This window comes from Lutjanus erythropterus, chromosome 16 (assembly GCF_056507025.1).
Source record: "Lutjanus erythropterus isolate fLutEry1 chromosome 16, fLutEry1.hap2, whole genome shotgun sequence".
NCBI lineage: Eukaryota > Metazoa > Chordata > Actinopteri > Lutjaniformes > Lutjanidae > Lutjanus > Lutjanus erythropterus.
Window position 1 is genome coordinate 6,372,368 of NC_139332.1, and position 24,576 is coordinate 6,396,943.

The 24,576-nt window shown below is 38.5% G+C and overlaps 1 protein-coding gene across 6 annotated transcripts in view; it reads left to right on the top strand.

Moving 5' to 3' along the window:
* Window positions 1-24,576, top strand: part of ptprua (protein tyrosine phosphatase receptor type Ua) — a 310,129-nt gene that overhangs the window by 210,582 nt on the left and 74,971 nt on the right. For all 6 annotated transcript variants that reach the window (XM_084739999.1, XM_084740002.1, XM_084740000.1 and 3 more), the window contains exons 9-13: window positions 4,266-4,375; window positions 8,824-9,025; window positions 14,121-14,223; window positions 18,081-18,360; window positions 22,918-22,954. In XM_084739999.1, coding sequence (XP_084596125.1) covers window positions 4,266-4,375; window positions 8,824-9,025; window positions 14,121-14,223; window positions 18,081-18,360; window positions 22,918-22,954 — 732 coding nt within the window. The remainder of the gene's footprint in view (window positions 1-4,265; window positions 4,376-8,823; window positions 9,026-14,120; window positions 14,224-18,080; window positions 18,361-22,917; window positions 22,955-24,576) is intronic.

The following is a 24,576-nucleotide window of genomic DNA, read 5'->3' on the forward strand; positions in this document are numbered from 1 at the left end:
ATATAGAATAAATTTTTAAATTCTTAATTTGTGAATCCAGTTATTTATATTCTGTTGTTTTTGTAAGTTGTTTATTAATGTGAGTACTATGTATGGATGGATTGATATTTTATTTGTAAATTAATTTTATAATTCTTTCTTTTTCCCATCATGATATTACATAATGAATTATTTTGTAATCTAGATATTTATCGAAAGATGTATGTATTGATGCCTATTTTTATTATAGAAATTGTTAATAATCATTGAAAATGCTTTATTACTATTTCTGTGACACTGGCGGGATATAACATGACATTGTCATAATTATCATAACGGAAAGTACAGATGAAGTTGTAATAATCTCAGACTGATCTTTAAATGTGAGAAAACAAAAACTCTTCTAACTTTGACATAACAGCATTATTAGAAATACTCAAATAATGCTGCTTTCTTAACTGAGTGTGTATTGAACTGCATAATTCTTCATCTTCAACACAAAGAGAACATTGTGCAAAGGTATTTTAGTGGATTGTGCGAGACAGTAGCAGTTTATTCAGGACGTTACTCTGCTTGAGCATTCATTTTCTCTATCTTCCTGAATGTTCCCACAGTTTATAATGGAAATATGATTCACTCTCAGCCAGGTTTATTTTGGAATCCGTTCAGGTGAGCAACTGTGTTTTAATCCACAGTCTCTCATGATCCATCTTCACTTCAGTCACTTACCATGGAAACAGCTACTTCAAAGCCCATTTGATGAACATTTTTCACTTGCCTGCATCAGACTTAGTAACATATTATTTAAGATTATTCTGTAAGCTTTAGAGCTGTCTTAATACTCATTTTGTTACATGTTAAAAGGATGTTTTGGGTTCTTTTGAAGTGGGGTTGTATGAGGTACTTATCCATCGTCAGTGTATTACCTAAAGTAGATGGCAGTCGGTACGGTCCCAGTTTGGAGAGGCACCAGCACTGTACAACATCCTGCTGTGGACAACAAAACATATTTAAGCCACCAAAAAAATCAGTTTAAAGGTAAAATATGCCGGATTCTTTGTGAATGCTCCATTCAAAGTTAGCCCCTCCTGCCCAGCTCAACAAACAAGACATAGAGAGTGGATACACCAGTAGCAAGAACAAAACAGTGAATCAGAGACATAATTATACGATTGATTCACAGCACTCGAATAGTGCCGGATATTGTGTGAATACAGCCAAAGTGATCCTCAGTCTTCTCTGCCCATGTGTGTATGTGTGTCAAACTCTTTTTGCAGCTCTCACACACAGAGCAGAGGAAAAAGACAGAGAATGCGACGTAACTGTTGTCTGCTACATTTTTATACAGATTTTGTGTGAATACAGCCAAAGTGATCCTCAGTCTGCTCTGCCTGTGTGTGTGTATGTGTGTCAAACTCTTTCTGTAGCTCTCTCACACACACAGAGCAGAGGAAAGAGACAGAAAATGCAATGTAACTGTTGGTCGCTACATTTTTGTAGAGATTTTGTGTAAATACAGCCAAAGCGATCCTCAGTCTTCTCTGCCCGTGTGTGTATGTGTGTCAAACTCTCTCTGCAGCTCTCACACAAAGAGAGCAGAGGAACGAGACAGAGAATCTGATGTAACTGTTAGTTGCTGCAGGTTTATTCTGACCTCAAAACTTGCATGATGTATTGGCAGGGGGCAACACACCAATGCTAAGCAGACTGAAGCCTAGAAACATCCCAAACACAACAAAACATGGGAAAATGAGAAAGTACAAAGGGCAGGGTCTTTGCAGATAAAGACACCGCCACACATTTCTAGTGGGTCATAAATGATGATACTGCCGTCAGACAGCCTGTTATGTAAGCCAAATATTGATCTCTCCAAAGCTACCAGACTTCATTAGCAAAATCAGTAATTTTACCTTGCAGAAAAGCGGGAGTCGCTGGTCTACCCCTGCCTTGATCGATTAGTTTGTTTTTGTTATTGTATGACTTCTGCATTTTAAAGGATTAGTTTAGAGTCACAGAAGAAAGTAATCTTAAATAATAAATTACTAAGTCTGATAGTTTTGTGCAGGGAAGACATGAAATAGCTGTTTCCATGGTAAGCAACTGAGGTTCAGATTGATCATAAGAGACAGCGGATTAAAACACAGTGCCTCACCTTAAAGGATTCCAAAATAAACCTGGCTGTATCCACATCACATGAGAGTGAATCATTATCCATTATAAAATGTAATGAGAAGAACTCAGTTGGGCAACATCAAAACATTTCCATGTCTAATATATGTACATACAAACTTCAGGCTGCTTCAATTTTCCAATAACCCTGCTAAGATTGATGATCACCGGAAACATGTCATCAATGTGTCATCAGCCAGAAAATCACATTCAAAAGAACACAATAAATCTGAAAAAAAAAAAACATCCATGTAACCTCAAATCGCCCAAAAGTCCAAAGTATCATCATAAATGTCATTATACTCTAAGTATATCTATCCCCAAAAGTCATTATATAATATATTGACTGTTTGAATAACAAGAATACATGTCAATTCACCAGTGAATTTTTACACCTGGATTCATATAGTGTAAATGGTAAAAAAAAAAAAAAAGCATCCTAGACGCAGGATTAAATAGGACAGTGACTTGCTCAATCAGTGCATATCATTAAAAAACACCAATATGAGAAATACGAGAAAAGTCAAACTAAATGCATTAATCAAGGCTTTGCAGAACAGGGAAAACTAATTCATGATATTTGTTTCATGCCCAATGCCAGCTTGAGTATGTATATATCACCCATTCTTGAGAATTGGGACAAATCATGTCCTACCAAAAAAAGTATCAAAAAATTATTAATACCAACACTCTAATACCAATGCTCCGGTGAAAATGTATTCTTCATGGAATATGTATGTAATTTATGAAATGTTTTGGTTTGCTTTATAAATGTTTCATTCCTAAACTTTCTAAACTTACAGACAAGAATTCACAACAAATTTAAAACTGTGTTAAAAGCCTTAAAAATCTAAAAATTACAATCCCTACTGATAACATGAGTATAAAAATGTATAATTATAATCTTTAATCTCTATCAGACTTTTACAAAGATGATTTAATCAGGCATAAAAAGGTTTAGCTATACCCTAAGGACCCCTGTCTCACTTCCTCATTTAAAAAGGTGGGAATACTGCTCAAACACTGGTAAACTCTATTTCTCGACCAATTTATTAAATAATATTGCTATCAGGTGTATCTCAACCATAACATGTCAACTCTGTAGCCCTTCTAGATCAAAGGTAATTAAGAATTTGGTTTAAAAATGTGTATTTTGATTAACATTAAGAGAACTCTGAGCAACTTTAAAAAATTAAAAAAGTTATGCTGTGAAATGGAAAAAAATGAATATTTTGTCAACTCTGTAAGACATCATCAGATGGAAAATCTGACGTCTACATTTAATAAAATCTTTCCAAGTTTAATCTTTTAAAATTGTTTCCAGCATAATAGACTAAAAATCATAACCCAATTAAAATATGCTTTTGTCCTAATTCCTAAGAAGGAATGATATTTAATAAATAAAGTATTCCATGTAACTTTTTTCAAAACATCACAGAATGTAGGATCATTCAGGAAGTCCTGCTGCTTCTCCAGACTGGGGGTGTGCCAACCACCATCTACTGTAGGTAATACACTCACTACAGAGGTTTACCTCATACAACCCCACTTCAGAAAAAATCAGAACTGTCTCTTTAAAGCTAGAAGGCTATTATCACCAAGTGTCACCACAGAGAACCAGAGCCAACAATCCTCTGTGGATGATTATTTATTCTCAAACTTAGTGAACTGTCCCACACACTTCAGGCACAAAAAAAAAGTAGGTGTACTCCTTTAAGGAGATGCATCTCATTAAACCAAAACAACCCAGAGAAGTACTCAGGCAGTTCACAGGTTGGATTACTTTGCTGTTTTTCTGTCAAGAAGGTGCTAAGGAAGAAAAATCGACTGTCATCCTCCAAGACACGGTGCTCTGTTATCAGACAGTAGAAGCCAGAATCTCAATTCATCCTGAGGGCTGAGAGCGAGCTGGTCCTCGGCTTCCTTTCATCATCTCCCCCCCTGCTCCGTCTCTCTGATCCCTCCTGCTCCGTCCCTTCCCTGGCCCTGCGCCTTTTCTCGCTCTGTCAAAGGTGTTTTTACCCCCTGGTATGCCCGCGCGGGACTCCATTAACTCTAGACCCCGGCAGAGTGTTTGTTTCACAGGAGGCTGTTTTTTTTTCTCTCTCCCGCTGCAGTTCCTGGCGGCATCGCTCCGGAATCCCTGACCTTCACCCCGCTCGATGACATGATCTTCCTCAAGTGGGAGGAGCCGGTGGAGCCCAACGGCCTCATCACGCAGTACGAGGTAGGTTGTTAGTCATGCAAAAAAGATCCACAATCCACAGCGATACGGCTGCCTTCGCATCACGCGCTAATCCTCTGCAGGTGTAGGATGTTATTTTCCCCTTGCCAGTATCTATTTTATTCATCCTCCCTCAGCATAATGACTCAAATCAAGGGAAAGTCTCCTCGGCTCACTTTAAAGACTGTGCTGCTCCCCCTCTCTGATTTCCCCGGGGCTTGTTTTTTTTCTGTCTCTTGCCCAAACGCTGGTAGCACACAGGAGTCTGAGCCACTAGAGTGGGGAGGACCCACTTTTCACAGTTCATGGGATTTACTGTACATGTTCATATGGTAATGAAGCTGAGGCACAGACTTCGGGCTGTAATTACATGGGGGACAACCACTCTAATTACTTATTTGCCTAAGAGATGCCTCCACAAGGGGGCAACTTTAAATGTTTCTAATTAATTATTGATGGCCCCATATCAACCCGTAGACCTTTGTAGTACAGGGCTTTGGAAGCTTTTTTCCTGCAAGTGGATGTGAAGACCCACTACGGCTTAACACATGGTCACCTGATGGGGAGAGAAACTAGTTTCCATTCACAGGCAGAAGCTCGGAAAGTGGAGAACGAAGCAGAGAATCTAGCGGTGGTTTAAGCTTGCTCTGCATACAGATGAGGCGCCCTTGCCGCTAACCTCCAAGCTGCTGCTGCTCTGGATGTGCAACACTGAGGCAGATACCAGAGAGTCAAAGTCTGATAACGGAAAGGCCACATATGGGACTCCACCTGGCTGATCCTCACACAACCTTGACAAACTGCTCATCATTTGTAAAAAAGTTTCTTGCATTTGTAACAGGAACCAACCTTCAATCAGCATCAGAATGAGTAGATAATGGCTGAATTTTCATTTTTGGGTGAACAATCCCTTTAAAATGTTGTAAATTCTCATTTACTGGTAGAATACCTTCAATTCTATTGATAGTCTTAAATTTGGTTTAGGATGGTCTTAAATAATTATTCATTAAATGCTGTAGTGGGGTCTAAAACGGTCTAAAATTCACTCCAAGTGCAAGAATTGAGTTCAAATGCCTCCATTATCCTGGTCAGGCTTTTGGGTTTTGGCTAATAAAAGTAATATATGTATTTACTCAGAAGTGTATGCCTGTATTTTGACAGCTGATGTCTAGTCTTATTACGAAATTGGCCTTAAATTTGATTAAATAGTAGCATTAAGTAAGAGGTAATGTACTATGAGAAGGTCATTATTGTGAAATAAATCCCAGCAGGATGATGCAGGTATTTAATCATCCTGAAGGGGTTTATTCCTCAATAATGACCCGCTCACGCTTATTATATGGTCACTTACCCCGCCAAAAAATATGGCACACATTTGTGTGACACAAAACATTCATTTAAAAATGATTTTATGGCTTTATTTTGCCATAGTGACCTGCTCACTGTGTATTAACCTGCTTTTTTTAAGCATGGTTATGTACCAAAAAAATCAATAATGTAACATAAAATATTAATTTTAAAATGGTTTTAGTGATTCATTTTATTGTTCTTCCAGACTCGATGATCAGAACTGTCTGTCTGAACCATGAACTGTCAATGGTCTGTTTTCATCAGAACAGTCTGATATAAAAAGTCTTAGATTTAACTGGCTAATATATGCAGACACCCTGGACTCACAGCTCCTTTATCTGACTGAGGTGTGTGTGATATCAGTAGTCTGTGCTGTGCATTGATAAATCCATGGTGCTGGCCATGATGTAGCAGACAGATTTGTAATTGCAACTTTCCTTGCTTTTCTGTCAGTTTCCTCTTGAATCTATAATATTCTCTACACTCTCTAGCTATACCTACAGTATAAAGCTATAGCAAACTGACTATCCATTCCCCTGGACTCCATAAAATAGTATAAACAGAACAGCCATGCATCTTTTTGGGAGTATAAGCCATACATCACCAAGTCAGCAAAACTGAGCATCTGACAGAGACATTCTCCCTTAGGCCAATAACATTATGAGTTTCAAGATGTGCTCAGACAGAAAGCAAAGCAATCTTTTGCAATCTGACCATTGGACTGTCTGTGCTGTCCGTGTTTTTGCCCCCAACAGCCAATGTAACATCACACATACAACATTTAGTGGCATCTAACTGTGAGGTTTTTAGATTATAAGTAACTGAATACGCCTGACCTCACCCTCCACTTCGAAGTTTGTCGGAAACTACTGTGGCCGTGAAACTCTCCCTCAGATATATATGCCTCATTCTGAGGTAACAAAAATACAACAATTCTCATTTTCAGGTGATTATACACTAATGAAAATATACGTATCAATATTATATTCCATTTCATATATTTTGCCAATAGATATCTTTAAATTTTACACACTTGATCTATAAGCTAGGTAGCAATGCCTGCATTGACCGTGCTTATGCAAGTGCTCACCGGAAAGTTCACAATGCACGGGAATAAGTACAATTTTTTTACTCAAGTTGAAAAATTTTGAACTCACATGGACACATCTTTGACTGATTGATTCCTGCTGTCACAGCCAAATTTTTCTACAAAGCATCTTTCCATTCCACGGACTTTGCAAAGGCACTGCATCTAAAATTTGCTTAGCTTTCAACCCAACCGGTCACGTTGTTTGCCCCCCACTCATCTAAACACATAGTAACAAGACATATAACAGGAAACAGTTTGTTTCTTTATGTGAACATTGCATTAGTCCCATTCGTACTACTTCCTACACACAAACATTTGCATTAACAGCTTTTGTAGTAGTTTAGTGATTGTCCTTTGGGTGTCTGCCTGGACAAAACCTCTTAGTGTTATCATCACTACATTTGGAACAGGATGTGTCCAGCCTCGTGGGTGTTTCTTAGCTGACCAGAGAAAGTCATATGTCATAGCCATCAGCACAGATGTTTATTCAAAAGTTTAAAAGCATCCATTAGTTCTTTCATTTTCAAAACTGCTCATTCTCTTCAGGGTCATGGCGGCTGAAGCCTATCCCAGCATGCACTGAATGAATGGGAGGGAAACATGCTTTACAGACTTAAAGACATTCATCAAATTGCAACATAAAAGCAATAACATCACGCTGGTCTTCATACGTACTTGTCATCTTCAGCACTTGTTTTTTCTCTGGCTTTTCTTTATCTACTAATCCGGAGAGCAGTGTAAAATCAGGCCAGCGGTGCTGTAGAACCAGAGTGTGACACAGAATGTACCTGAGTCTGATTATCAGTGGCTAACTGCAGCATAAGATTTATTAGATCTGCGCTGTGAGACGACATCTTTTTGCATTAAGTCCGAAGATTAATTGAGAGGCGTTTCTTGTGAGAGAGCCTTTAAATAAAATGCCATCTAAATTCAATCTTTCAGCTGGTGTGATAAATAAGCTATAGAATGTGAGTCATATTATGAATAGTCTGCAGGCTGGTACAATAAGATTTGTTCTGACCTAACAGTGATATAAATTTGGAAATACTTACCATGACCTCATTTTGAGCACATCCTCAGGTGAAAGCCAAAAGTCTTTGACATTTGAAAAAGTTTGATCATTTGCATAAACTCAAGAGCTCCTAATGGACCACAGTGAGGCAAATGGTGATTGAAATTTTCATCTACGCCATCATCAGGTCATCATGTCCAATAAGTTCCCATCAGCCTCTGCTGTGTCTCTGTGCAAATTAGCAAATGTTACCATAAATATTATTGGTATGTTAGCATTGTCATTGAGGCTGTTTGCACAAATGTGCAAATGTTAGCAGGTAGAAGCTCTTCATATGCAGAACAGCCACCTGTACAGCAATGCCGAAAAAAATGCCACCATGTTTTTTCCAATGAAAAAAACAACTGAATGTATTGTATTTAATGCCGAATTTACACAAAGGCACCAGTGACTTGAAGAATATTCTGTAGACATTTTGAAAAGTTTGCAAAGTTTCTCCTCACTCAATGACTCTCAAAATTGTGCAGTTTTGCAAGGGAGTCTGGGGATGTTGCCGTTGCCAGTTAAGTGGTGAAATCAGTTAAAACAAGCACACAAGACAGCCCAAGCACATAATTTGCATTACATTGGACCTAATGGAAATCAGACAGTTGTTTAGTGTGCACTGACAGGATGTCGGTTGAGTAGGCGGTCCATTAATGCGGCCCAGGGCATATTTGCATACACACTGCTAAAATAATATGGCCACATGCAACCCAGAAAATCTTTGAGTGTGGTCTGAGAACTTGGATCTCAATGAGTCCTCAGTTGTGTTTAATACACCTGTATTTAGAGCTGTGCACTTATGATCAGATCACCCAAGACGCATGTTATTATGAGGCACGCGCAGGCTCAATTTAAGCATATTAGCATTTAACACAAAGCATCAATTTGTCTATGTACCGTTAAAAACTCAAAGAATCTTGTTTTAATCCAGTTCCCTCTTTTCCTTCTTTCCAGATCAGCTACCAGAGTATTGAGTCATCAGACCCGGGCATTAACGTGCCAGGTCCTCGCCGCACGGTGTCCAAGCTGAGGAACGAGACGTACCACATGTTCTCCGGCCTGCATCCCGGAACCACCTACCTGGTGTCAGTTCGGGCCCGAACCGCCAAGGGCTTCGGCCAGACGGCGCTCACTGAGATCACCACCAACATCTCAGGTGAAGCTTTGTACTGTCTGCTACACCTTTATGCCTGGTTCAGTTGCAGCAGCGAGTAGTTTAGTGTGTTCATGTGAGCGTGTGATTGTAAGTTAAAAGTATATTCTTGATTGGAGAACTCCAATAATTATACTATCAACTTGCTTATTATGTGCATAATCCAGACATTGTAACAATGCCGCTTTAAAGAAAAAAACCCTTTCTTTTTCAAGGAGAAAAGCGTGTTTTTACTCAAAGCACGTGTAGGCGAAAGCGAAAAAAGACCAAGTAATGACTTGTAATTCCCCTCTTTTGAAGAGCTTCTGATTAAATTACACGTATACTTTTAAATTATACAAAATTATCTTCCTTTTCCCTCAGCCAAACAGCTTTCAGACATGCATTGCCTTCGTCTGATGGAATAACAGCAGACCTGAATTATAGTGAAGTAGGACTGTTCCGTCTGAGCGGTTTGGGTGAAAACAGCTTTGTTCAGGCAGCATCACCGCAAACTGAGTCTGTGTTTATCACTGAAAAGCGACGCAGCGGCAGAGAAATTAGAGCAGCCGTGTTTGTGAGTGAAAAGGTTGCCGGTATGGATCTTGAGATCGGTCTGTAAAAACGTGTCCGTGGGGAATGTTGCAGCACTCGTCTACAAATGGGTATCTGCGAGCTGTTTCACTAATTGTGTTTACTCAGATGAAACATCACATTCTATTGTGAAGTTTTCCCATAAGAAAAAAACTGTGAGATAGTAGAACGTGTGGATGATTTGGTGTTTTTTTTTTTCCAGGAATTCATACAGAAATAGTGAACAGCAGGCTCCCCAAACAGCTCACTTTCTCCTTTTGTCTTATTTCTGGAGATCCGTCCGTATAAAGCTCTTGATGCTGCCTGAGGAAGAGTGGCAAGCTTGAAACCTGAGATGCTGCTATTTCAAGCCTTTTTTTGTGTTGCTCAAAATGCCTAACACAACCTATGCCTACATTAATCTGTCAAGAATCTCAAGTAGCCGGGTGAATTTTCATTTTTGTCTTCTGTTGAAGCCGAGGCTGAAGGAGTGCGACATTCTTCCTTTAACCGCAGACCGGCACAAACATTCTCTTTGTGAGAAAGCTCTTAAAATGAATCATTTGTGTGCATGAATAAAAGCTAACACTTGCATTCATTACATCTGTCCTTGTCACCTCGACACTCTGTTTTACAGTTGTGATGCGACATTGAAATAAAGCTGTTAGAAGTGTCAGGCCAGAGACAATGTAATCTAAATGAACCGCTTTGGTTTGATGCAGTTTGGTTTAGATTTTGGATAGTGATTCAGATTGTCCTGTTTGCCTTTTAAATAACATTGTGTTATCTTTACCAGCCATGAATGAATGATTAAATGTCAACTATCATTAAAGGTATATTGTGTTAATTAGTGCACACAATGTATTAATTCAAGAGCACAATTAAGTAGTTTGTGCACACAATTAGGACCGCAACTGATGACTATTTTCGTAGTCGATTAATGGGACAATTGTTTTCTAGATCAGTTGTTGTTGATGTGTTGATCAAATTCCAAAGTGACGTCCTCAAATATCTTGTCCACAAGTCAAAGGTATTCACTTTACTGCCAGAGAGGAGTAAAGTAACCAGAAAATATTTAGATTTAAGAAGTTGAAATCAGAGAATTTGGATTTTTTTTTTCTTCAAGAGTGACTCAAAACAATTAATTGATTAAATAATCCTGCCACAATCTTGTCAGTTGAAAAATAGGTACAAACATGTGGAGCGCAAGGACGTACGTCTGTGTTTGGACCTATGTTTGCATCTATTTTTTTAAACCTTTCTTGTAACAATTATTAACAATATAGATTAGCTAGTTAGCTTTTGCTTCGTAGCAAAAGACTAGCATTGCGTCCGAAATCACATACTATGCACTATGTACCCAAAATGTGTACTATTGTTTAACGTACTTTTGTGTAAATAAATAGTAGTGTGTATTTTTTTGGATGCGTTGCTCAGCACATATCACAGCACTTCCTGAGAGCCTCCTTGCCAGTTAGCTTTAAACTGAAGCATTATCACATCAGAGCTGTCTTGTGGCTGTTCTCCTTTGTCTCTTACACTGTTGCTGTTGTCATTACTACTGCATTGCACTGTGGGATATTTATGCCAGCATAATGTTCAGTTACTACTGTAATATTTTCCTGGAAATAGTATGCACACGGTTTTGAGCTTACTAAAATCTCACCTACTGTCTTAGCTAACTAAAAATCATGTTAGTGTATAATTTTGGACACAGCTTAGTTAACTAGCTAATGACTAAAGTAGATTAGTTAGCTGGTTAGCAATCGTTGCAGCTATGGGCTACATATGTCGCTTTTAAAGATCCCCAGCAACATCTTTCATGTCATTTTTTTTTTTTTAAAGATTTTTTTTTGGGCTTTTGCCTTTATTCGGATAGGGACAACTGAAGATATGACAGGAAAGGGGGTAGAGAGAGGGAGAATGACATGCAGTAAACGGGCCACAGGTGGGAATCGAACCAGTGACTGCTGCAGAGGACCAACAGCCTCAGTACATGGGGCGAACGCTCTATCAACTGAGCTATGGGAGCACGCCTACGTCAATTTCTTTTTCATCAAAATGTGTTTTTCTCTTCAAAATAGATGATAGAATGTTAACAGAGGTTCCAAAAAGGGGCGGGGCTTAGGAAGTATCAGTTGGTCTTTGTCTGTGTTTGTATTTAACACGTACCAAAGACACAAAGAGAAATTTTGAAAGGATGATAAAAGAAACAAAGTAAATGTGAATAAAAATGAGCCTCAAAGGGTCTAAACACCATGAATTTTACCAGAATTACGACTAATCTTGAGCCCTTTATTTGTGCTAACCCCACACTGTAGATAATGCAGCCTGTTCTCCATGCCGCCTTATTATCTGTACCTGCTCCATCTGCTTTAGAGGGTGGCCTGTGTGGGCTCACAGCTGTCAAGGTATACAATTCAACCTACAGCCTCACATGCTCCCTCCTGGCTGCGCTGTCAGAAAAGCCCAGCGGGGAGCCAGCATCCTGCGCCGTTTTGGTAGCGAGCGTGAAAGTGTAATGTTGCACTATTAGTCCTTTCATAATTCATGGCGGCGGATTTATCCACCAAACAGGCGGGCTGGCTCAAACCCTCCTCGACACCGCTTCTGTATAATGCAGACCTCAGCTGTTGTGTGCGAGCTCGGGTGTGTGTTTATCAGGATGACAGGTTACACAAGCAGATTTTTACAACAAGCATTAATGCCTCCGACGCAGAAACATTCCCACTTCCCTGCTGCAGCCTTTTTTTTTTTGTTTCGGCTTATCTGTTGTACCAGGGTAGCCATTTGCCTCACTACATACTCCAGTTAATTCACTCCCTGTAGTAAACAGAGATGGGAACACTCAACCTCATTGTCCCCAGAGCTTTACTGAGGTTGTGCAGCTTTGAGATCTGTCCTAATTATATTATAAGGGCCTCTTGTTTTCTCTGTAGTTGGCTGCTGTTTCTAGTCATCATCAGTCAGTGGCACTGTGTGGGAGGCCTGCACACACTGTAGTACACAGGGGACATGTGCGGGTAATGAATAAAGATAGCGCACTCTATCTTTTTATGTAGGGGTAGAAAAATGACTAAAGTATCCAAGCAGGAGTGCAGCTACATACCTTTTTAAACCCTCAAACAAACAACACACATCACCCCTTTTTGAAAATTGGGACAAATCATGTTCTAGCAAAAACAACTTTAAATATTATTAATAGCAACACTAATTCCATTTTTTAGCTGAAAATGTATTCTTTAAAGATTGTGTAAAGGAAAAGTTTAGTTTTTTTTTTTTTACTTCTGAACACATTATGCATGTTAGAAAACAGTTGCTGAAAACACGTAAAAAGACTGAGCACTCTGGGGGACTGAATTGTGAAGTTAGACCGTTCATGTTTCCTTGGGTGGACCTGAAACATGACTTGGTGATGTGCCAGAGTCATGGTCCCCCAACACTATAGAAGCCCCATGAATCTATGCTGCCCCCCCCCCCCACAATGTGTTTGACATTGAGACAGCTGAGACAACACATTCCCAGCATTTCAGAGCTAAACTACCTAATTTTCTATACATAGTGATTTTTTATTAATTCAAATTTGGCTGGTTGGTTAGTAACACAAGTTTCTGTGTTGCGACAAACTCAGTACACACATTTATAGTTGCATTACAAGATTTTTAAGAATTTATTTACATGAAACATGTAATTTATGAAATGTTTTGGTTTGCTTTAGTTTAACTTCTAAACTTGTTTAGTCCCAGAAAACACCTGTGTCCCAGACAAGAATTCACAACTTCTTAAACAAACAATACCTACGGAGAGGTATAAAAATGAGCTATTATAATCATCTTGGTTTTAAAAATCTTTTTTTTTCTTTTTTTGAAAATGTTGGCTCTTTAAAGTTGTGCCCCAGATTTCCGTCAGTTTTTTACAGAAACATGATTTAATCAGGCATAAAAACGTTTAGCTATACCCTAAGGACCTTTGTCTCGCTTACCAATTTATAAAAGGCGGGAATACTATTCAAACACTGGTAAACTTTCTTTTTTTTTTATGAATTCATTAAATAATATTGCTATCAGATGTGTCTCAATCATAACATATAAACTCTGTAGCCATTTTAAATTAAAGCTAAATAAGAATTATGGTTTAAAAAATGTGTATTTTGATTAGCATTAAGAGAACTCTGAGACACTTTAAAAAATAAAATGGCTGCTCACTGTGACTCTGCTGTGAAATGAAAAAAATTTAACATTTTGTCAACTCTGTCAGACTTTCCATCTGACTGATTTGACGTCTACATTTCATAAAAACTTCAATTACTAGGAGGTTGGCCCGTTACAAGGTTTAATAAGAGTTTCATCTTTTAAAAAATATTTTCCCACCTTAATTGAGTAAAAATCAAAACCTTCTCAAAATACAGTTTGTCTCAATCCTAAAGAATTAGTGATATTTGATGTTTCCCAATCAAATATTCCAAATTTTCCTCCACAGCATTATTGTGTTTTTGGCTCTGCCTTAACTCTTCTGTGTGTTTTTCTGTCTTTCCTCCTGTTCTCAGCCCCGGTGTTTGACTATGAAGACATCCCCTCTCCGCTGAGTGAGTCGGAGAGCACCATCACTGTGCTGCTGCGCCCGGCGCTGGCAAGGGGGGCTCCTGTCAGGTACAACTAATACACTGCTCACTCCCACGCCAGCATTCATTCAGCGCTCATCCGCGCTGTGATATTTATAGCCGCAGTCAAAAAGAGCTCTCCAGAGCAAATAGTTCTCCAGGTTTGTTGCACAGCAGATACCATTTTAAGAACAACGTATGAAGAAGTTTCTATAAAATCTAGGTACAGAATGAAATGTTTCTGTTCCTCAGTCTGGCTCGGGTCACATCAGGATACCTGCCCTGACTGAACAAGTATCGAAACAACGACCCAGAAAACTATCATCGCTCCTTTTTTTCTGAAACCTGACTCACCGTGTCAGACAGTTTTGGAATGACGACACATACCAACCAATCATATGTCGACCGGTTGACAGCTGTGTCAGTGTAACGAGCGCCACACTCCAATTTCAGTCAGGAATCCAGGTTGAGAAAAATGGAAGCACTATGCTTTGAGAAAGTCTGAAAAAGAAAGTGCAGTGATTCAGAGAAGGATGAATTCCTCTGGATCAAATATGACAATTCAAATAGAAATATGTATTGTATATATTGTTGTGTGGCTGGGAGGCAAGATTCTGTCTGAAACAAACAAAATAAAATCACTCTTTTAAGGAAGCCATGAATACTGAAGCCTCTTAAGATCTGTTGACATTTCTTTGGATAGAAAAAAACAGTACAGTGCTGATTTTTTAAAATAAACTCGAAAATAATTGTTTGGTACAATAGTAGTACTTATGACAGAACTCAAACTCAGAACTCGCCCATAACAATTGCAAGGGCTCTTTATCTGGAAATCTACTAAAAGATAGCTTATTGCATGGCTTTGATATATTCAATTCTGACTGGTCAATTACAGCATCCTAAGGTCTGTAAGCTCTGAATAACAGACCATTGCTATGGATGCAGCTCTGATCACAGACTCAGGAGCAAATCAGTATTTTGTGGCAAATTATTGATTTCTTTGTAAGTAACCATGTAATACACAAATCAATGTACAATGAGCAGGTCATTATTGTGAAATAAACACCTTCAGTGTGTGCATCATCCTTTATATACTCTATATTTAGATAATATACAAATATACAAGGTTAATTAATCAATTAGTTAAAGGCACAATATGTAATTTCTGCCACTAGGTCTCTCTTACATTAAAACAATAACAAAACATTTGTTATTGTGAAGTAACGTGGGATCATGGATGGGTTTAACTTCTTAAATCTTGCCTCTGACAAATACCCCCCATATTACAATGAAAAACTAAAAGTAATACCAAAGCTTATAAAAAAGCTAAACACTAAAAACTAAAGTGAAACCAGCAAACCCACTAAACTGAATTGAAAACAGCAATTAAAAACAAGATACAAACAAAAACTAATGAAAAATACAAAACTATAATAACTCTGATGTACAGTGTATTATAACTTTTTTACTGTTGTTCTCCATTTTGGCAAAGCTTTTTGAAATTGCTTTGGTATTCTGCATCAAATAAAGGCACTATACCAACTTTGATTATGCTTTTTTTTTTTCAACTTCTTTAGTTCTTCAAAAAAAAAAATGATTGCAGTTACTTCCATAAATAGGAAATATAATTTTGCACACAGTTGTACTAGTTTCCCTCAGAGGAGAAGGTGTCATGACAGATATTGAGTTACTTTTTAAAGGGAAAATTTTGTTTTTCCATAACTTGAATCTTGTTTTTATTGTTTTGGCTGTCGCTCCTATCATTAATTATAATATTGTCCTCATAAAGTTAATTGCTGACGTTTTGGAAAACGTGGTGACACTGCTAAATAAGAAGTGACAAGGCGAGAAACACAAGCAGTCAGACAGTTGGACAGGTGGTAAACAAACCCTCAGGTTAGCCAAACTTATTTGGAAGAGAAAATAAAGACACACAGTAAACTAACCCAAACTGTCTGTTGTAAACATCCATCACAGTTTACACGCTGGCTTTCTGGTTCAGCCTTGAGCTACAGTATCACAACGTTTCAGGTGGCCTCAATTTCAGTTTTCTCCCCCTGAGTAAAGTGGGTTAGATAATTCAGCTAAACTTTTGGCTTGTTTACAAGCTGGCTGGTCACAGAATGAAGACTGATGGTAAAGAAACACAATAGGTCAGCTGATCAAAGTTCTTATAAATCCTTTTCTATACATATATATATATATATATATATATATACCTCAAATTGTGCCCATAGGTAAGAGAGAGCAATAAATACTGTATGAGTGTGAAGATTCATTCTTGACATTAGTAGTAGTTCAGTCAGTATTCCTAACATTAGGTCTTAGGTTTTTTATCCTATTGTCATTATCAGTGCACCAAATATACCAACTTGGTCAGTGCCCTTATGCTTCAAACTATGACACCATAGGAAACCCTCTATCATCATTCCTGGGGGCACCCCTTTAGTATTTTGTTTTGATGTGCTGAAAAAGTCAGGTGACTTAGCATAAAGAAAGAGAAAATGAGTTTATGGAGGATGTGGGATGGATAGATGGGTCAAAAAAACACCTCTGTGTTCTGTGTGAAACTAATAGACAACACTGTGCTACGTTACATTTTGTTACATTACGTTATGTAATGTAATGTGATGTTACGTTACGTTACATGATTTACGTTATGTTATATTACGTTAAGTTAAGTTACATTACGTTATGTTACGTTACACTATGCTACTTGAAACCAGTCAACACTGACGTCTTTTACTTATGTAGCAAACGTAGTATGCAAACTTGCATACTTTATGTTACGTAACAAGAAATGTAACATATGCAAGTTGCATAACTTCAGTTATGTGTGATGTAACTGTGTTATACTGTCTGTTTGATAGCGTTACGTTACTTATTGAAACCAGTCACTTCTTTTTAACCTGTGTTTTATACACAAGTCGCATAATTTATGTTGAATGTTATGTAACTTCAATGTTATGTAACGGCATGGACATCCAAAGATGACGAGTACTTGGTGCTGGACAAAAAAAATGGATACAAAAGTATATAATTAAGTCTGCACACCAGAAACTGCTCCTTATAGACAATGTCTGCCTGTCTGTGAGGGGCTGGGACCCAAAACGTCACATGTGGTGACACTATTGAAAACGCTATAAGGAGCATTTTCTGGTGTCTGGACTTAATACTGTACATAAACCTAACCTAGCATATTTTTAGTACCTTTATTTTGAAAATCTGCCTGGACAGTGCATATTTATTATTGTTACCTTGATGGTAGAGCCCTGCATGTACAAAATATGTCGCTAAAGGGTTTCCTGCAGTGTCATGGTTTGATAAAACACACAAGATAAAAAAAACTAGGATAAAGCAAGTAAATAGAGTTGAGATATATTTACTTCCTAGCTGGTGAATATAATTTGCATTTTGTAGCTTAACAAGACATATTTTTTTGAGGACTTGGTGGAGACCAAAACTGAGCTAAAAGAGGGGTGGATATTATATCATTTAATGTGCAAATGATCAACAGCTTGCTACATATTCACCATTACAAATTTTAAGGTGATAATACTGTTTTCAGCGCTGTGTTTCCAGCTTATTCTGGTACTCTCAAGTAACCAAAAATATCAATTAATGATGCTTTAAACTTGCATACATACATTGATATTTCAAGCTAATCAGCTCAGTTCTGAATGTTAAACTACTGAGCATGAAGGCTCAGTGTGTTTGATAGATTTAATTAACATCTCATGTTGCTCATTTTATTGTCAGGTGTATATCAAGGTTGCAAACATAAATTAGACCTCAGTGGATTCTGTAAAGGCGTCGTATTTTGAAAAGAAGATCCAATAGTGAAAAGTTTGCTGAAATGCTATCTAAAGCCACCCTAGTACTAAGCTTCTCGTTGTCTTCCTCCAGTGCCTACCAGGTGGTGGTGGTGGAAGAGGACGGTACCCGTCAGGTGAGGAGGAGGGAGCTGGGCAGCGTCGACTGTTTCCCCACGCCAAACTCCCACAATGAGGCGCAGGCCAAAGGAGCCCCGCACTACTACACGGCTGAGCTGGCTCCCAGCAGCCTGCCCGAGGCCACGCCGTTCACCGTGGGCGACAACCACACCTACAACGGCTACTGGAACAGCCCTTTGGACCCCACCAAGAACTACCTCATCTACTTTCAGGCCACCAGCAACTTCAGAGGGGTAAGAGCCATCAAGATGCCTGACGGGGCTTTTGTTTCTGGGGCTCAGACGCACCGCTTTTATGTTTCAGCAGCCCTGACAGTCAATTTAGATTTGTGTCGAGAAAGTCAGGAGGCAGTGTGCTGGCAGCGCTACGAGAGAGGAAGCAGTCCTCTGCATAAACAAGGCTTTATTTACGACTAAATGGGGTGATGTGTGTAATGCATTTTTAGGACGGCTTTGGCTCCATTGTTTCCCTTTGGTAAATCTTGGGGCTTGTCAATGTTGCACCATATCTAAATGAAAACCCCTCAAAAATATCACAAGAGCAAATGAATCTAAACTGCTTTTGGAAGATAATTACACGCAGAATAAAATATGTACTCTGTAACCATCCACTTGTCAGATTCCCTCATATTCAAGCTCTTTAAAAACGTTAACAATCATTTCTTCTGTGGGGAAAGTCAAACACTGGCTCCCAGGCTTAAAACGATCTGAAAAGCAACTCCTTAAGCAATTGAAAAAGTGACTGAAGCATGAATAAGGGATGCGCTGGCCAGTGTGCACAGAAGCAGGGAAAGTAAATGCTATTTAATTCATTAGGTCCATATGGAGGCTTATGTGTGCCTGCCTGCCTGCAGCCTATCATCCAGATACCAGCGTGCGACTCCACAGACGATGCGTCCTCTGGGTGCTGCCACGTAGGTGGCATCTTCCGAGACCACTGAGTCGGTCTCTGGTAGGGCTTCATCCTGTGATCTGGAATCAGCAGTGAGCTTTCCCCATCATTGACCGCCATCCTTGATGTTGTTCCCTCAAGACCAAATTAAAGGCTTTGTTGGCGCAGCAGCTCTGAGACAGAAATCAGCCGACACGACGAGCTGAATAATATAATGCATGTTGACGATTTTCTTTTTCGTCCCGCAAACATTTTCATCTCCAGTCTATTTCCTCAACCATAGCTGTGTTTCAGGAGAGATTGGCTGCTCAGGGAGAAAGAAAAAGAGAATTATTTTGACAATTACCCAGGATAAATTAGATGTACGGGGCTTATTGTGGACCATGAGCCACCATTGAATTGAAACAGTAATTGCTTTGGCAGATAGGCCTTCAGTGAGGCTTGAAAGATGCATGATTGGTGCTGCCAGTTTCCTTTTGACACACGAGCAGGAAGCAACACGCGTTTTCTCTCCATCATATCTGTATTTTTCATTTAATATCTAGATTACTGCTCTGTTTTACATTAAAAATGAAAACACCAGCACGCTGATCTTTCATTTTCAACCCTCTGTTGCGTTTATCATCACTCATCATCTGGGATTGCCTGTCACTCATCCCTGTTTTCACTTGATACACTGTCATGTGTATTGGGTAGAGTCGGGTTCTGATCTGTTTTTGATCCCGCTCCAGATTGGCAGAATACCCAGATTTGTGAAGCTAACGGATCTGTTATTGAATCTTTTATCTGTAGTTTATATCAGCTATAGCTAATTGACATTAATTCTGTCTGTAAGCAACTCGCTAAAACATCCAAATTATGTTTTCAAGCCAGTGATATCTACAAATCAGTGTTGCATGTACCCATTCATTTGACAGAGACAGAAGCAGCACTCTTTCACTCTATTCTATGATTATCAGTGTATTTTGCTGTTCACTGAGACCAACAGAGTGATGATAGTGAAACAAGCTCGCTAATCACATCAGTTTCAGCTGTCAAAACCTCCCTGTTAAAGCTGCACTGATCAATAATTTTATATTAACACTGGATCGAATAGCTTTATTTCATGCGACAGGTTGCACTCATAGTGACAAATCCACAGAGGATTTTCACCCGACTGATATTCCACCCAGCTATATGAAGTGTTTTAACATCTTAAAGCTCTGGTTTGGATTCTACAGCTCGTAACTTTAGTGTTTGGGTTCCGCGCTTGAGTTCTGATATTTTTTATTCATAATCGGGTGTTGTCATGGCGACTTTCATCGTGGTTAATGTTGTGAGACGGTTGCAGCTTGGTTAGGTTGAGGAAAAGATTGCGCTTTTTGTAAAAAATAAGTATATTACTTCCATTACTTAAATGCACAATATGTAAATTCTGCAGCTATGGGTCTCTCTCATATTAACACAATAACAAAAGATGTAGTTTGATGGCGTCCTGAAGTGGCATGGGATCATGGGAGTTGTCATCTTCACTGTTAAACAACAACCACAGTTGATGCAAATCATATCTGACATTACTTAGGCAGAAATCACGTTCACAGATGAGAAAATATTCAGGTTTTATTCACGTTACATTTAGTCACATTGGCTTTTTCTTCCTCTGACGTATCCAACATATCCCATGTTCTTCTAGAAGTTACACCAACTAGCAACTAGCTAGCACCTGCTAACAGGAAATTAATCATTAACTTGAATAAATTACAGATTTCTCTGCATTTTAATTTTTGGAAACATTTAGGATAAGTACACAACTCAATAAAATATATAACCTATGTCTCACATCTTTAGACATTTTAATGAGGACATGTTACATATTATAGCTTTAAGTTATATATTTAAATTATCTTACATTATATATGTGAAGTAAGTTTGTCACATACGCCTAAGTGTAAAGTAACTCAGGTGCAGAAGTTAAAATAAGTCAACATTTACGTTTGACATGAACTGCAACTTCCTGGGTGAAAGTCTAAATCCATCCACCCAGCCTCCTCCCTGCATGGATTTTATCACTCTCAATATTACGTTACCTGATATTTCTTTCTCCATGACATTTGTGTACTAAATGACAGGCCATCCCTGCATAGTCAGCACAGAATAAATTGCAGAAACACACTCAAAAAGCCAAAAAAAGGCACTACATCGGCATGTCATTCATGCACCATTTGGTAAGTCGAGGCTGGATAAGCCCACTGCACACTACCTCCTCAGCACCAGACAACAGAAAGTTAGCAACTATGTAGTGAACATAATCGTGCATTTAGCAGCTAAAGAGACCTAGAGTTGGTGGAGACCAAAAACAGAGCTAAAAGAGTGAATATTAGTCTTATTGGCCAAACACATGGCAGCAAATGAATGCTAATGTTGCAGTTTGCTTACATATTCACTATAACACATTTTAAGAGACCTGCACCTATTAGAGCTGCAACAAATAATCAGATTTAAAAAAAAAAAAAAAAAAAAAGCTAAAATCCCTGATTCCAGCTTTTAAAATGTGATTAATTTCTGTTTTCTTTATTCTTCTCCGACAGTAAACAGATTATCTTTAGGTTGTGAATAAAAAAAGACCTTTGAGGAAGTCATCTTGAGTTTTGGAAAAAACTGATTGACATTTTGCACATTTTCTTGACATTTTATAGATCAAACAACCAATGAATTAATTGAGAAAATAATCAATAGATTAATCAGGTAAGAAAATAGTTGTTAGTTGCAGCTGTATGTCAGTGCTGTGTTTTCAATGCTGCTCCCATACTTATTAATATTTTAAGCTTATCAGCTCTCTGTTTTTCTGAATCAGGAACCACTGAGTATAAAGGCTCAGTTTGAAGACAGTTATTTCAGTGTAGTTGTCACATTTAATCAACATCTCATACCTTAAATTTCTCACTTTATTTTCATGTTGTAAATTAAGGTTTTAAACATTAATCAAGCTGCCTCTTAGATCTTTATTGTTCATGTGCTCTCAGACAAGAAAAAGTTATTACGTGTGTCAACTGAACCTGTGAGTTTTTGTTATCTATAACCTTATTCTCTTACATACATTGAAAGCTGAAGCTCCATGGATTCTGTAAGGGATTAGAAAGGCTTCAGATTTGATAAGAAGATCCAGTACTGAAATCAAATTCGATAAAATGCTATCAAACCCACCCCGAGGATGGGGATTCTTCAATACATTGTATATCCCTCTTCTTAACGAGATTGGAGGCTCAGTCACATTAAATTGCTACTTTGACAAGCGCTGTTCCAAAAGGCCAAAAAACCAACCTTGACAGAGGACGGGATGACACATGACATACTACCTACCGCTGCTTTAATAACCCCTGGGTGGGAGTAAATATGACTTATCTGTCACTGCTCGAGATGAGAGGAGATGAGAAGCCACTTGAAACAGATTTCCAATTAAAAAAGGTAATTTGGCAACCGTTTTAGGTGAGAGGTTTTTGACTCCAATCTCAGAGCACAGATTAGCATAATTGCCCATAAAGGCTGATTTAACTCCCTTAAATCTTAATTTGGGAACATGCCCCTCCATCTCCCGGATAGAGGTGGCTGTTTTGGGGGCGTCGGAGCCAATCAGCGAACACGGGTGCGGGACCTCACATGGCGACGGGGAGCACAGGTCTCTGATATCACAAGGAGATGTCATCCACTCGGAAATTTCAATTATTTCCACCACATAGCAAAGGTCTGGGTGACTTTGACACAGACGGCCGCCTGTGTTGGAAGTTTTAGACAAGGTTGTGGATTTCGACTGGCTGACTCATAATTAACTTGTGCCATGGCCGTTTTTTTTTCCTGCTAATCGTTGTGTCTTCATGGTACCAAGCCAAATGAATTAACTCAGGCTTTTCTTTTACTCACAGGAGACCAGGATAAACTGCATTCGGATTGCTCGCAAAGGTAATACTCGCTTTCTTTTTCAATTCTCAATGTGCTTCATGAAACATTTTCACATTAATTCTGATTCTATATGCCTTAAACATGGTGTCACGAAGGCTATCTTCTGGCCTCTCTTCGTACTTTTTACATTGTGAGCTGCTGAATTGAATTGCTGCATTGATTTAGAGCACACAGAGACGTGGTTTACAGCACAAAACAAGATGATGGAGCTCTTCTTTTAGTGGAGGTGAGGCCTCAGCTTTATGGCAAACACAAATATCCTAGAAAGTTAAAGTGAAGTAAGAAAACTTTAAAGTCACACTGACATTTCTAATGATGCAAGTAACTAAAAGTTCTTTAAAGATATGCTGTTTGATTCATAAACTGCTCCTACCGGGGACAGAATGTTCTAACATGTCAGTGATCGTGTGACGGAAGATATTCCAGCTATGTTGAGTGTTCTATAAACTAGAAAAGAAAAATAGAAAAGAGTGACCAAATGATTTACAACTAAAATGCAGTTGCAGTTATTAAATGCAGTAAAATATCTGATATATCTGTCAATCATTACACCAGATAAATTTAGTGAAGAATTTTAGTGAAGCTAAATGTTACTGGCTAGACGAAGTGAAGCGGACAGAGACTGAATAGTGTGGACAGTTTTGACGGCAGAAATCAGCGAAATATTTGGCATTAAAGAAAATAACATGTGGTGGATATCATGGAGGAGAAACCAAGTTAGAATGACTGGAGGTGTAGTTGTTTGTAAGCTAGCAGGTTATTTAAAATACAACTTAAAATAGCAAGTGCTGTAGCAGATAGTAAGACACTTAATTTGTTCAGAAAAACCCAATTATGATATGCTGTTTATGATGCTGGAGGACATTTGATCCTGAGTGTTGGCTGTCTTTTTCTTTTTCTTTTTTTTTGTCTTTATTAAAGCCCACATTTCTTTGGCTGCACTGTCAAGTGATCATGGATGTATTAAAAGAACTGGATACCAGATTCCGGGATGGCGCCCAGTCACTTGAAAGAAAACTGCTCACTGAGTGCATTAACCAATTATGTTTTCAGATGCCACAGTGAGGAAACATTCTCACCCTTTAATAAACTTGTGTCAACCCCAGTGTTACCTATTACATCAGACAGTTTAGAAAGAAAATAGATGACAGTGATGATGATGAATTGGATCTTAATCGTTAGCTCTTTCGATCTTCCCTTTACTTTGAATAAAACAAATGCTTAGATGATTGCCTCATTATTAAGTTTTGACTTGCCAGGTCTATTAAACATCCCCATCACTTTAGATGACATTAAGCACACACTTATTGTAATGTTTGGCTAGCTTGGTTTAGCCACATTAGCATAACTTTTGACTCATTAGCACCAGCTAATGCTTTAATGGTAATGTATTTAAAAACAAAGTGCACCACACGACTGTTCGGTGATAATGAGGCTCTGTACAATTGCCCCTTCGAGTGGATGTCAGTTTGTACAACCATATCCAGTTGTCAAGCGACCTCATGTTGTGATTAGCCTACAGCGTCATGTTAGAAATCTGACTCCTGCTACACTGTGCTGCTGCTTTCATTTTATAATTGTAGCATCTGTTGTCTGATTAAGTATTGATAACATGCTTATAT